General features: G+C 39.3%; 1 protein-coding gene across 1 annotated transcript in view; it reads right to left on the reverse strand.

Moving 5' to 3' along the window:
* Positions 1–7604: 7604 nt before the first annotated feature.
* Positions 7605–14297, reverse strand: part of C2CD3 (C2 domain containing 3 centriole elongation regulator) — a 171377-nt gene continuing 164684 nt past the window's right edge. Inside the window, exon 33 of the mRNA XM_053708737.1 lies at positions 7605–8529. Coding sequence (XP_053564712.1) covers positions 8383–8529 — 147 coding nt within the window. The 3' untranslated portion in view covers positions 7605–8382. The remainder of the gene's footprint in view (positions 8530–14297) is intronic.

The raw sequence follows: 14297 nt of genomic DNA on the forward strand, positions 1-14297 counted from the left end.
AATTATCAATTTCCTAATATGGCAGTTTCAGGAATGGGAAAACAATGCAAACAGCATAGCCCTCTGATAGAGAAAAAAGGCAAGAGGCATATAGGAATGGGGTTTAAAATAATGAAAATATTTGGCGGCAAGTATGATGCACAAACAAACAGAGAATTTTTTTTGGCGCTAACAACATCCGGAAATGACACACTCGCGTCATTGAAGACGCAAGCTTGTGAAAGGACTCAGCGTCGACAAAGATGCCGGAAATGACGAATTTGCGTCATCGAACGTAACATCGCGCCAAAAATCTTGCGCCAAAAATGACGCAATATACTTTGGCATTTCGCGCCCTTGCGAGCCTAATTCTGCCCGCGAATTTAAAATGACAGTCAATTGAAAAAAGACTATACCCCAGGTAAGAAATACATTTTCCTAAAAAATGCATTTCCCAGCTATGAAACTGACAGTCTGCAAAAGGAAATATACTGAAACCTGAATCATGGCAAATATAAGTACAATACATATATTTAGAACTTTATATAAATACATAAAGTGCCAAACCATAGCTGAGAGTGTCTTAAGTAATGAAAACAAACTTACCAAAAGACACCCATCCACATATAGCAAATAGCCAAACCAGTACTGAAACGGTTATCAGTAGAGGTAATGGAATATGAGAGTATATCGTCGATCTGAAAAGGGAGGTAAGGAGATGACCGATAACAGAGAACCTATGAAAAAGATCTCCTGTGAGGAAAACTATTGCATTCAATAGGTGATACTCCCTTCACATCCCTCTGACATTCACTGTACTCTGAGAGGAATCGGGTTTCAAAATGCTGAGAAGCGCATATCAACGTATAAATCTTAGCACAAACTTACTTCACCACCTCCATAGGAGGCAAAGTTTGTAAAACTGAATTGTGGGTGTGGTGAGGGGTGTGTTTATAGGCATTTTGAGGTTTGGGAAACTTTGCCTCTCCTGGTAGGATTGTATATCCCATATGTCACTAGCTCATGAACTCTTGCCAATTATTTGAAAGAAAGTATATTTCTATAACACTGTTGGTTATGCAAAACTGGGGAACTGGTAATAAAGGAATTATCTATCTTTTTAAACAATAAAAATGTTGGTGTTTACTATCCCTTTAACTTTGCAGAATTTATACAGTAATTTATTCAAGCCTTGTCAATACTTGCTATAATTCATACATTTAATAGTTGATTAATGACATAACTTCAACCTTTCTCCAAGTTATATTGTCTGTTTAATTCTCACTGACCTGACCTGAATCAAAGAGTCCCCTATTGGCCTTTTTTAACGTCTGTGAGCCTGTAATAATTAACTAATTTAGTAGACCCAGCTGACTGCACTGGCCTATACAGTTTTACAATTGTGTATAGATAGGATAGCAAGTAGTTAGCAATATGTGCACAGTGAAAAAATGGTTAAGTCCAATAGATTAGTTTCAATTTTTTTCCCAATGTTTGGCTTGGATAAATTGTGCTCATCTGGGCACTTGTTTCAGCTGAATATTGGTTTCAGATCCATTATCATTATTTCCAATGGGAACAGCAAATCTATACAATTAATTTAACATAAATCTTCCATTATAGAATTTGAACAATTAAAATAACCTATTGTTCAATGCTAATGAAACATACAACCCGCTGATTAAATTTGAGTCAAGGACCATCTCACAGAACTGCATGGTCCAAAAGCTCTGGACAGTGATTGAAAATGTCTGAAATTCTCTGGTCTCCCACCTCCCTATGCTTGGTTAGGGCTGGATTGGACAAAGCCTGTATGACTAAAATCTAACATCTAGTGCCTGACTGGCTGTTTCTAACATCCATCATTAGTAAAACTATGGCAGAATTGGACAGGGGACGATGAACACATGGATAGTCAGACACAGTATACACCATTTAAAAAAAAAGTTGCTGATTAGCCAAACAATATAGCTCCTTCCACCCATTCCTGTCGTATAAACGCATCGAATTGATCAAGTTTTTTTCCATTTAATCCAATAATGTATTTGGCTGTTTCTGTATCAGACGATAAATCTGTATGCCTCTGTATTCATCCAAGTCTAGTTAGTATAGCAAGGGCAGTTAGCATTATAATGTGCTCACATGAAGTGATCATTTATAAGTGTAGTAATATGGACAAGACATAATGCAAGTACTGCTGTAATATTGCTGTTTCATCAGGTATAGGCACCAAATTGCAGTTGCTCTTCCCGATTGTCTCACCAGCTGTGTTTTCCTGAGAAGCTGATTGCAGTTTAGGTGGTTTAGACTGCTCAGTGCAACCATGGAAGAAGTTTTAAAGCTTCAGGCTGGTTAGTGTAACTCATGGGAGGAGCTTAAAAGGTTCAGGCTGGTCTGTGTAACTCATGGGAGGAGCTTAAAAGGTTCAGGCTGGTCTGTGTAACATATGGGAGGAGATTAAAAGGTTCAGGCTGGTCTGTGTAACATATGGGAAGCTTTTCAAAAATGTAGGTTGGTCAATGTAGCCTATATGAGGATTTTCAAAGGTTCAGGCCAGTCAGTGCAGCCTGGGCCAAGCTAGTCTGTTCAGACTGTTGGAGGAGTTTTAAAGGGTCAGATTGGATTTCATCTTCTGCGGAAGGGTCCCATAGGGAAACTTTAAAATATTTAGCAGGAAAAGGGACAGCAAAACTTATCTCTGAATTAATTTTTTTGGGTCTAATTTTAAGCATACACTGACACACTTTTACACTAGGCCTAATCAAACCATAAACTTGTATGCAAAGTATATCAGGTTGTCTTCTTGAAACCGGACTTATCTAATGATCTTTCTACAAATATCACTATCCATGATTCTGAATTTCCTAAAGAGGAAAGTGACTTTTTGCATCTTAAGCCTTATTATAACGTCTTACTATAACGCCCAGTATTAAAGCTACATTATAGGGGGGACGCTTCCGGGCTTCAGCCAAGATGGCTGCTTTACTTTGAGGCTGCAAGGACCAGCAGATAAATCCACTGATTATCAGCGACTCAGGGTGTCATCGACTCATAACTTTATTGACATCTAAACAGTTAGACCTTTCTGAGAAGTCTGTTGTGAGTGGTTTGCCCAACTTCTAGCTCCTAGTACCGAAACGGCAAGGTCTTCAGTGGAGACGCATAAGTGCCTGTGGCCTGTGGCCTCTGCCTACCCCCCCCCCCGGTTTATCCGGGTAGAGCAGTTCTTATTGACTGCAATTTCATATTTCACTTTTACAGCTTATCTGGAGATTCAAGTGGAACAGTGAACAAAAGCCAGTATTTACAAGTACTAGAGGAAGATAGTAATTTTAAAATATTGTCTAGAGGTGTTTGACTTTATTCTAAGATGGCGCCTACTACTCACCTTCTCCCCCGAGTACTATAAGATATCTTGTGTGATCACTTCGAGCAACTCTCTGCACTTATCACAAGAGAATGGGGAAGCTTGCGGAGAGCTCTACATCCACACCCAGAAATGGAAAACTTACAACCTAACCGACAGAGACTTCCCAATAACATGCAGCAGTCCCTGGAGGGGCCCAAGGAGACCTCTAAGGGGGACTTTTGGATTAAGCCGGAGCAGGATCCGGGAGTTTTTTGCAGCGTTGCAGTAGGCTTGGGGCTGTCTGAAATGTCGCCTGAGTATTCAACCCCCTGAGATACCCACCTAATGGCCACGGAGAAAGCCGGGGTTATCTTTCAGCCAACAGATCCTATAGAGGGCCTTGACCTGGCGACGGAACAAGCTGTCCTTACTCATCACGCGGGCACACTTTTCCCATTCGCAGAGACTCTGGCTCCTAATGACCTCGCCGGTGACAAGGTTTGGAAATTATACGCTGCAAAAGATGCAGCGAGTGGAGGCGCCATGCGGGGCACAGACTCCTATCGGAATGAGCCATTTGTTATGGCCGATCTATCATCAGGCTGCAAGGTATCGCAGGCACATATACTCCCAGTCCCGCAGAACAAGCTGGGGTTGAGCGCTACACGACTTGGAAACAGTGATGTAAGACACGGCCAGCCGATATATCCTGAAAACTGGAGTCGGATGAAGATTTCCTTTTTTATGTTGAGTAGCTCCACAGGTTTGGGACCCTAGACTCTATCATTTGATCTTTGTGGACAAAAATAAGTGCATAGGTAAAGAGCTGTCTAAACCCACAATTTGGAGCTAATTAAAGTTTATGCTGTGTAGTGCAAACTCCTTGCATAAAAATTAGACTTTACCTTAGCATATTTATGTAGAGGAAACCACGTTTTTAGACCCCAAATGCTAGAATCCACCACCCATATTGTATTTGGCCCCCTTCAACTCCCTTTATCCACAGTGGGATTTTGCAACTTATAAAGACAATAAGGCCCGAAACTGAAGTTACATAGTCTGCAACCAATATGGGGACAATAAACCCTGATGCTTTAAATTCAGGTACTGGGTCCAATTGCAGTATATATTATAGCTGGACTACTAAGCCCTGTTATACCCTGGTCCTTTGGGCCTGTATCTTGGGGATTCTGTTCATTAATTGCACTGTGGGGTTGGCCTGTGGCTTCTCATTAATAGCCTCATAAAATGTTACCCTTTTTTGTTGTCAAATTTTCTATGTATGTACACTTTTCTGTTATGTTATCTGGTTGTTATATGATCAAATTTTTTTGGGGTATTTATCACTTAGTTAGATATAGGTCTGGATCAGCACCTTAGACTTGAATGCATAGCCCAACTCCATAGTACCACATATGCTTATGCCTCCTGGCTTTAGACTGCTAGGGAGGACATTTGGTTAAACCTTTCTGATTCCATATATAAGGAATATAGCTGACACAATTTTCTGTTAATCTTAGTTCATTCAGGGAATAGTTGTTAATACTTAATTTGTGTGTGCTTTCACCTGTTTATTTCACTGGATTATTGTACGTGTTTATGTCCCATGGGTGCATACTAATTGAGTTGTTATTCTACTGTAAATCACCAAAACTTTATGCATTGAATTGGTTTGACCTAGGATTTCTATAGCAAATTCCAACTATACTACCTCACTCTGTTATTATATTTTAGTCACTGTATTGGCTTAACTTGCACTTTGTCTGTGACTTTACTGCTTAAGTCTACACATTACTACAACCAGAGTGTTAAAGGGACATTAAACCCAAACATTTTCTTTCATGATTCAGACAGAGAATAAAATTTTAACAAATATTAAAATTGACTTCTTTTATCTAATTTGCTTCATTCTTTAGCTATCCTTTGATAAAGAAATAGCAATGCACATGTGTGAGCCAATCACATCAAGCAAATATGTGTAGCCACCAATCAGAAGCTACTGAGCCTATCTAGATATGCTTTTCAGGAAGGAATATTAAGAAAATGAAGCAAATTAGATAACAGAAGTAAATTAGAAAGTTGTTTAAAATTATATTCTCTATCTGAATCGTGAAAGAAAAAATTGGGTTTAATGTCCCTTTAAGTCTCTACATTAGTTATTATTACTCCCTACCATCACAGTCTTTCAAATAAAGTGCAAACACCATATACTATATATTGCTCCGGTAAGGATATAAATTCCCAGATTCCTCAGTTTCTTGTCATCCTTTGTCTTTCCTGGTTGGCTTTAGCCTGACACCACCTCTACCTTATCCCGCAGATTTGGCTGTCATTTATAGTGTCATTAACACTTGAATTGCTTATCATTTCCTATAAAAGTTCATATATGCTAGTTATAGAGTTCGAAGGTCCAAAAGTGGCCTTATTAATATATATCCCTCCTTATTTACGCCCTTGTTATAGCTTGTAGGCCCAAAAGTGGCCTATTAGTACCAGAGGAGGACTACATAATCGTAGAAAAAAAAAAAAGAAGGTTTCAGTTACCTTTGCCTACCTTTTATTGTGCTTCTATGTAACGGTGAATGTTTCTCACTCTCTTATTGTGTATTGTATTCCATCTCCTGTACTCTTTAAGTTAAGGTAATGTGCCAAGATTTGTACATGTACCTGATATCCTCAATAGCTACATTATAGCATTGTAAGTTTGCTGCAGCTACTATTTGTAAACTTGTATATGGATGAACATAGATCCTCATGAGTGACCCCTGATAACAGATAGCCGCCCTGGATTGCGGTGTTATCCTCTGGTAGAGGTGTTGTTCATCCATTTCCTACTGATGTTGTTATATACATACATATGTCACATATAGTGTGTGTTATCAATGACTACACTAAGCACTGCATAGATCCTCAATTTGTGTACTAAGGTGGCAGATTCCCACTGGTAGAGGTGTTGCAGTTGCTGTAAGTCTGTGTTTCTATGCTAATTGTGAGCTGGCCATGCTTTTAATTGTGTGCTGTGTTGCTGATCTTGTATTGGTACTAGTGTATATGTACTGATGCCCACCTGTGGCGGGGTCACTTGTGTGGAGTGTGACATATCTGATACTAAAATGAATAAAATAAATGTATTTTCAGATCATATGGCTATATCATTTATATTCATGAGATGATGGGCTGAAACCCCTTGCTTTGAGTTAAAGGGACACTGTACCCCAAATTTTTCTTTTGTGATTCAGATTGAGCATGAAATTTTAAGCAACTTTCTAATTTACTCCTATTATCAAATTTTCTTCATTCTCTTGGTATCTTTATTTGAAATGCAAGAATGTAAGTTTAGATGCCGGCCCATTTTTGGTGAACAACCTGAGTTGTCCTTGCTGATTGGTGGATAAATTCATCCACCAATAAAAAAGTACTGTCTAGAGTACTGAAACCAAAAAAAGCTTAGATGCCTTCTTTTTCAAATAATGATAGCAAGAGAACGAAGAAAAATTGATAATAGGAGTAAATTAGAAAGTTGCTTAAAATTGCATGCTCTTTTGAATTACAAAAGAAAAAATTTGGGTACAGTGTCCCTTTAAGTATATCTGTACCTTCTCTGTATCTCTATTTTTTCCTTAACATGGTATATTATCAAATTTGCTTCATTCCCATGATATTCTGTGTTGAAGAGATACCTAGGTAGGCATTTAGAGCACTACATGACAGGAAATAGTGCTGCCCTCTGGTGCTCTTGCAAATGGATCACATTCTTGCAAATCTGCTGCCATATAGTGCTCCTGAAATGGGCCGGCTCCTAAACTTAAAGGGATATTTTTGCGTTTTTAAGCATCTTTCTAATTTACTCCTATTATCAAATTTTCTTTGTTCTATTGCTATCTTTATTTGAAAAGCTTAGGAACCGGCCAATTTTTGGTTCAGAACCCTGGATAGCGCATGCCGATTGGTGGATACATTTAGCCACCAATCAGCAAGCACTACCTAGGTGCTAAACCAAAAATGGTCCGGATCCTATGCTTACATTCCTGCCTAGAAAAAAGTAAATTAGAAAGTTGTTTAAAATTGCATGCTCTATCTAAATCATGAAAAAAATTGTGTTTCATAACCCTTTAAATAATACATTTCAGAGGCCTTTCCCTCATGGTGGAGGCCGGTAATAAACCATTGTCTAGATTTCACTTAAACTATTTGTGTTCATCACTTTCGCGTGTAAAACAAAAGATCTCAACTGACATTATAGAAAATACAAACACAATTAATGCTACAAAAAACATAATTTCAAATGGATAATTTTAATAAATAAACATAAAAGCACAGGAGATTTTTTTTTGTTTAAAACGCAATACAAAGAGCAGAAAAATAAAACAGCTATAAAAATATATTTATTATACAAATATTAAGGATTTCGTTGCTTTACACTATTTCACACAACATAAACATAATGTACATTTACAGAGGAAGAGCCAAACGACATATTTACATTCAGTATTAAAAACCGTTTTGAACATGGGCACTAAATAGATCGTCCTGTAAGATCTATAAATAAATAGCACATCATGTAATGCCAGATAACCTGCCGTTATCAAACTCTAGAAACCAGTGGCGCCATGTGTGCAAGGATTCCTTTGTTCTCTACAACTAAATGAACAACGTTTAATTTTTATGCCTGACCTGACTTTCTCAAATCTGGGCTGACATGGACTTTAGTTGGAGATTTACAAAACCGGTACTAGAAGATCTTTACTGGTTTTCCTGACTAGACTGTACCTAGGACTTTAGTGTTATACTTGATCTGGATTGTAAATCAAGAACCCTGTGTTTAGGTGACTTGATTCTAATTAGGACCTAAATGGAGAATAATTGCCCTGGATATATATTAATATTAGTCTTGACCTGGCTGGAGATATCAGAGAACAAAGTCTTTCATGTTACACCTGATCTAGCTGGAGATAACCCATGTTTGGACAAAGTACTGACACAAATAAAGATATCAGCATTGGTCCTAGATGGACTTTGCTATTCTAGGCCTGACTATGCTTAGAATGACAGGATTACTTTTTTTTGGTAAACTGTGAAGAAAATATTCTTGCAATTCGATCAGTTTCTTCCTTGGGAAGATTTTCAGATGTCAGCACATGTCTCTGACGAGCGTGTCGTCTGAACGGTATTCCTTTGGCGATCTGAGTTTCACTACCAGTCTAAAAACAAATCAAGATCAATATTAGTTTACATTGGTTAGGCCGATTGCAGATCAGAAGCTACAAAGACCATATAAAAAAAAGAAGAAAAAACAAAATTTATGCTTACCTGATAAATTTCTTTCTTTCTTGACACATTGAGTCCACGGATCATCATAAATTACTGTTGGTAATATCACTCCTGGCCAGCAGGAGGCGGCAAAGAGCACCACAGCAGAGCTGTTAAGTATCACTTCCCTTCCCACAAACCCCAGTCATTCGACCGAAGGAAAAGGAGAGAACAGAAATAACACAAGGTGCAGAGGTGCCTGAAGTTTATATAAAAAAAGGCCTGTCTGAAAAAAACAGGGAGGGCCGTGGACTCACCGTGTCAAGAAATAAATAAATTTATCAGGTAAGCATACATTTTGTTTTCTTTCTAATGACACGGTGAGTCCACGGATCATCATCAATTACTGTTGGGAATCAATACCCAAGCTAGAGGACACAGATGATAAGGGAGGGACAAGGCAGGTAACCTAAAGAGAAGGCACCACTGCTTGCAGAACCTTTCTCCCAAAAGAACCTCAGCTGAGGCAAAAGATCAAAATTATAGGATTAAGAAAAGAGCGCAGCCTCACAAATCCGTTCTACAGAGGCCTCAATCTTGAAGGCCCAAGAAGAAGAAAACAGCCCTAATGGAAAGAGCTGTAATTCTCACAGGAGACTGCTGTCCAGTCGACCCCTATGCCAAACGATACTACTTCTCAACCAGAGATAAAGAAAAGTGGCAGTAGCTTTCCAACTCTTACATCTTCCAGAAAGCAAACAAACGTCGCCTAAGACTGGCGAAAATCTTTAGTCGCCTGTAGATAGAAATAAAGAACCCACACAACTACTAAGTTGTGCCACAACCGTTACTTATGAGAAGAAGGATTAGGACAGGGAGAAGGAATCACAATTTTCTGATTCATATTTCTGTCCAAAATCGCTCTAGAACTGCCTTATTTGCATGAACTATGAGATAAGGAGAATTACACTGCAATGCTGAGAGCTCAGAACCCTCCGAACAAAAGATTATCAGTAACAAGATAAAAACCTAATAACTATGGAATGCATAGGCTCAAACAGAGCCTGATGAAAAACTTTAAAAACAAGGCTAAAACACCAAGAAAGAGCAACAGTTTAACATACAGGCCTGATTCTGGCCAGGGCCTGTCAAAAGGATTGAACATCCGGCACGTCCGCCAAATGCTTGTGCAACAGAATGAATAAGGCGGAAATCTGACTCAGGAGGGTACTGACAGATAACCCCTTCCATAGGCCTTCATGGACAAAAGGCAAAATCCTAGGGATCCTGACCTTGTTCCAAGAAGACCCTATAGCCTTACACCAATAAAGGTTTTACATCAAAACTCTCTAGTGACAGGCTTACAAGCCTGAATTATGGACCCAATAACCGATTTGGAATTCCATGCTTAACAAAATCAAGCGTTTGGATGAAGAAAAAAGCTCCTTGAGAAGAAGGTCCATTCTCAGAGGAAGCCTCCACGGAGGTAAAAAAGACATTCCTCCTAGGACTGCATACCAAATCCTGCGAGGCCACGCAGGAGATATAAAGATCACCGACACTCACCCTGCTTGACCCGAGCAAAGACTTGAGATAGGAGAGCAAACGTAGGAAGGGATATGTTCACCTGCCGTAGCAAGGAACTGCCAGTGCATCCAACAGAAAAAACCCAGAGGATCTCTAAACCTCGAACCGAACTTAAAGGGACAGTCTACCATAGAATTGTTATTAGTTTAAAAGATAGATAATCTCTTTATTACCCATTCCCCAGTTTTGCATAACCAACACAGTTATATTAATATACTTTTTACCTCTGTGATTACCTTGTATCTAGGAACCTTCTTCCAGCCCCCTGATCACATGACTGTGACTGTTTATTATCTATTGTCTTAAATTTAGCATTGTTTTGTGCTAAATCTTAAATAACCCCCTGTGCCTGAACACAGTGTTATCTATATGGCCCACGTGTACTTTCTGTCTCTTTGTGTTGAAAAGAGATTTAAATAGCATGTGATAAGAGGCAGCCCTCAAAGGCTTAGAAATTAGCATATGAGCCTACCTATGTTTAGTTTAACCTAAGAATACCAAGAGTAAAAAGCAAATTTGATGATAAAAGTAAATTGGAATGCTGATTAAAATTAAAAGTCCTATCTGAATAATGAAAGTTTAATTTATACTAGACTGTCCCTTTAAGAAGCTTGGCGTCCTGACGAGACGCCATCTGCTCCAATTCCAACAATCCCATATGGTTGTGAAACAGAACTCTTATGGATGGAGACCCCACTCCCCGGGATGGAAAGTCTGACTACACAGGAATCCGTTTCCCAAAGTCCACACCTGAATGTGGATTGCAGATGGACACAATTGTCAACTTCTGACACCTGACCAATCTAAAACACCTCCTACATGGCTAAGGAACTCCGAGTTCCACCCTGGTAGTTGATAAAAACCAGAGAAATGACAATGTCCGACTGGAAACCAGCTAAGAACGACTGAGGACAAGACAGAGCATTAAAAAACATTCCCATCTCCAAGAGGAGAACAGACACTTCCGAGTCCAAAAACCCTGCCCTAAACGGGGCCCAGACTGATTCCCAGTCCAGCTGGTTGGCGTCCGTGGACACAACACCCATGAATGTCACTCGAGGCACGCGCCCTGAAACATCTTGAGAAAACACTACGGGGTAGAGACTCTTGTCGACTGACCTAGATCTATTTATGGAAAACAGTAATACATTGAAAACACTGAAAGGGGAAGTCAAGTCAACTGTAGCTAGAACCGTCCAACTTCCTGGATGCAAAATATCCAGATATTTACTGGACCACAAAAAGCTAGTTTTTGGCCGGATAGGGTACTGCAGAAAAAGGAAATAAACCCTTGACAGTCTGACCTCTGTAAGATTCCTCTAGACCTAGAACAAAGAGGGACACAACGCCACCACTAGATTTGAACTCTCTACCTTCAGCCTTTAAGGTAGCAAACTTGAGAAGATGCCAAATCCTGTGAACAAAAAGTACACAACCTTCAGGTCTATGTTCGATATGAACAGGCCCTCTTGAACCAAAAAATGGATACTACTTGAAGGTCAGAACCTGAGAAGCTTGAAAGAAACCAACAAGCTCCCATTCTCAGACAGGGACTAGAACTATCACTCCCAGAGAGAGATGTCATCATATGGAATTGTAATAATCATAAGGAGAATCTACTTCTGGGATGAAATCAAGATTGGATTTCAAACGTAGGACTGACACAGGATAAGTAAACTGAAAACTTTCCTATAGTTCTACTCTCTTGACGAGTAGTGAAAAACATCTTACCACCTACAAGTCAAAGGAATATTGTCAGACCAAGACCAAACAAGGTCGCCTCCTTGAAAAGGAAACACCAGAAGTGTGAATTTGGGGAAAATTAAAAATATTAACACTGCAACAGCATAACTTAGTCTGGGCTGTACCGCTAAGCTACAGGGACGCCCTTTATCCTGCCAATAGGCCGTCACAATATCCCTGCGGCAAGCACGGCAAGTCTAGAAAAACATAATTTATGTAAGAACTTACCTGATAAATTCATTTCTTTCATATTAACAAGAGTCCATGAGCTAGTGACGTATGGGATATACATTCCTACCAGGAGGGGCAAAGTTTCCCAAACCTTAAAATGCCTATAAATACACCCCTCACCACACCCACAAATCAGTTTAACGAATAGCCAAGAAGTGGGGTGATAAGAAAAAAGTGCGAAGCATATAAAATAAGGAATTGGAATAATTGTGCTTTATACAAAAAAATCATAACCACCACAAAAAAGGGTGGGCCTCATGGACTCTTGTTAATATGAAAGAAATGAATTTATCAGGTAAGTTCTTACATAAATTATGTTTTCTTTCATGTAATTAACAAGAGTCCATGAGCTAGTGACGTATGGGATAATGAATACCCAAGATGTGGATCTTTCCACACAAGAGTCACTAGAGAGGGAGGGATAAAATAAAGACAGCCAATTCCTGCTGAAAATAATCCACACCCAAAATAAAGTTTAATGAAAAACATAAGCAGAAGATTCAAACCGAAACCACTGCCTGAAGTACCTTTCTACCAAAAACTGCTTCAGAAGAAGAGAATACATCAAAATGGTAGAATTTAGTAAAAGTATGCAAAGAGGACCAAGTCGCTGCTTTGCAAATCTGATCAACTGAAGCTTCATTCCTAAACGCCCAGGAAGTAGAAACTGACCTAGTAGAATGAGCTGTAATCCTCTGAGGCGGAGTCTTACCCGATTTAACATAGGCAAGATGAATTAAAGATTTCAACCAGGATGCCAAAGAAATGGCAGAAGCTTTCTGGCCTTTTCTAGAACCAGAAAAGATGACAAATAGACTAGAAGTCTTTCGGAAAGATTTAGTAGCTTCAACATAATATTTCAAAGCTCTAACAACATCCAAAGAATGTAACTATTTCTCCTTAGAATTCTTAGGATTAGGACATAATGAAGGAACCACGATTTCTCTACTAATGTTGTTGGAATTCACAACCTTAGGTAAAAATTGAAAAGAAGTTCGCAACACCGCCTTATCCTGATGAAAAATCAGAAAAGGAGACTCACAAGAAAGAGCAGATAATTCAGAAACTCTTCTGGCAGAAGAGATGGCCAAAAGGAACAAAACTTTCCAAGAAAGCAATTTAATGTCCAATGAATGCATAGGTTCAAACGGAGGAGCTTGAAGAGCTCCCAGAACCAAATTCAAACTCCATGGAGGAGAAATTGACTTAATGACAGGTTTTATACGAACCAAAGCTTGTACAAAACAATGAATATCAGGAAGAATAGCAATCTTTCTGTGAAAAAGAACAGAAAGAGCAGAGATTTGTCCTTTCAAGGAACTTGCGGACAAACCCTTATCTAAACCATCCTGAAGAAATTGTAATATTCTCGGAATTCTAAAAGAATACCAAGAAAAATGATGAGTAAGACACCAAGAAATATAAGTCTTCCAGACTCTATAATATATCTCTCTAGATACAGATTTACGAGCCTGTAACATAGTATCAATCACAGAGTCAGAGAAACCTCTTTGACTAAGAATCAAGCGTTCAATCTCCATACCTTTAAATTTAAGGATTTCAGATCCGGATGGAAAAAAGGACCTTGCGACAGAAGGTCTGGTCTTAACGGAAGAGTCCATGGTTGGCAAGATGCCATCCGGACAAGATCCGCATACCAAAACCTGTGAGGCCATGCCGGAGCTATTAGCAGAACAAACGAGCATTCCCTGAGAATCTTGGAGATTACTCTTGGAAGAAGAACTAGAGGCGGAAAGATATAGGCAGGATGATACTTCCAAGGAAGTGATAATGCATCCACTGCCTCCGCCTGAGGATCCCGGGATCTGGACAGATACCTGGGAAGTTTCTTGTTTAGATGAGAGGCCATCAGATCTATCTCTGGAAGCCCCCACATTTGAACAATCTGAAGAAATACCTCTGGGTGAAGAGACCATTCGCCCGGATGCAACGTTTGGCGACTGAGATAATCCGCTTCCCAATTGTCTACACCTGGGATATGAACCGCAGAGATTAGACAGGAGCTGGATTCCGCCCAAACCAAAATTCGAGATACTTCTTTCATAGCCAGAGGACTGTGAGTCCCTCCTTGATGATTGATGTATGCCACAGTTGTGACATTGTCTGTCTGAAAACAAATGAACGATTCTCTCTTCAG

Source organism: Bombina bombina, chromosome 3 (assembly GCF_027579735.1).
Source record: "Bombina bombina isolate aBomBom1 chromosome 3, aBomBom1.pri, whole genome shotgun sequence".
Lineage (NCBI taxonomy): Eukaryota > Metazoa > Chordata > Amphibia > Anura > Bombinatoridae > Bombina > Bombina bombina.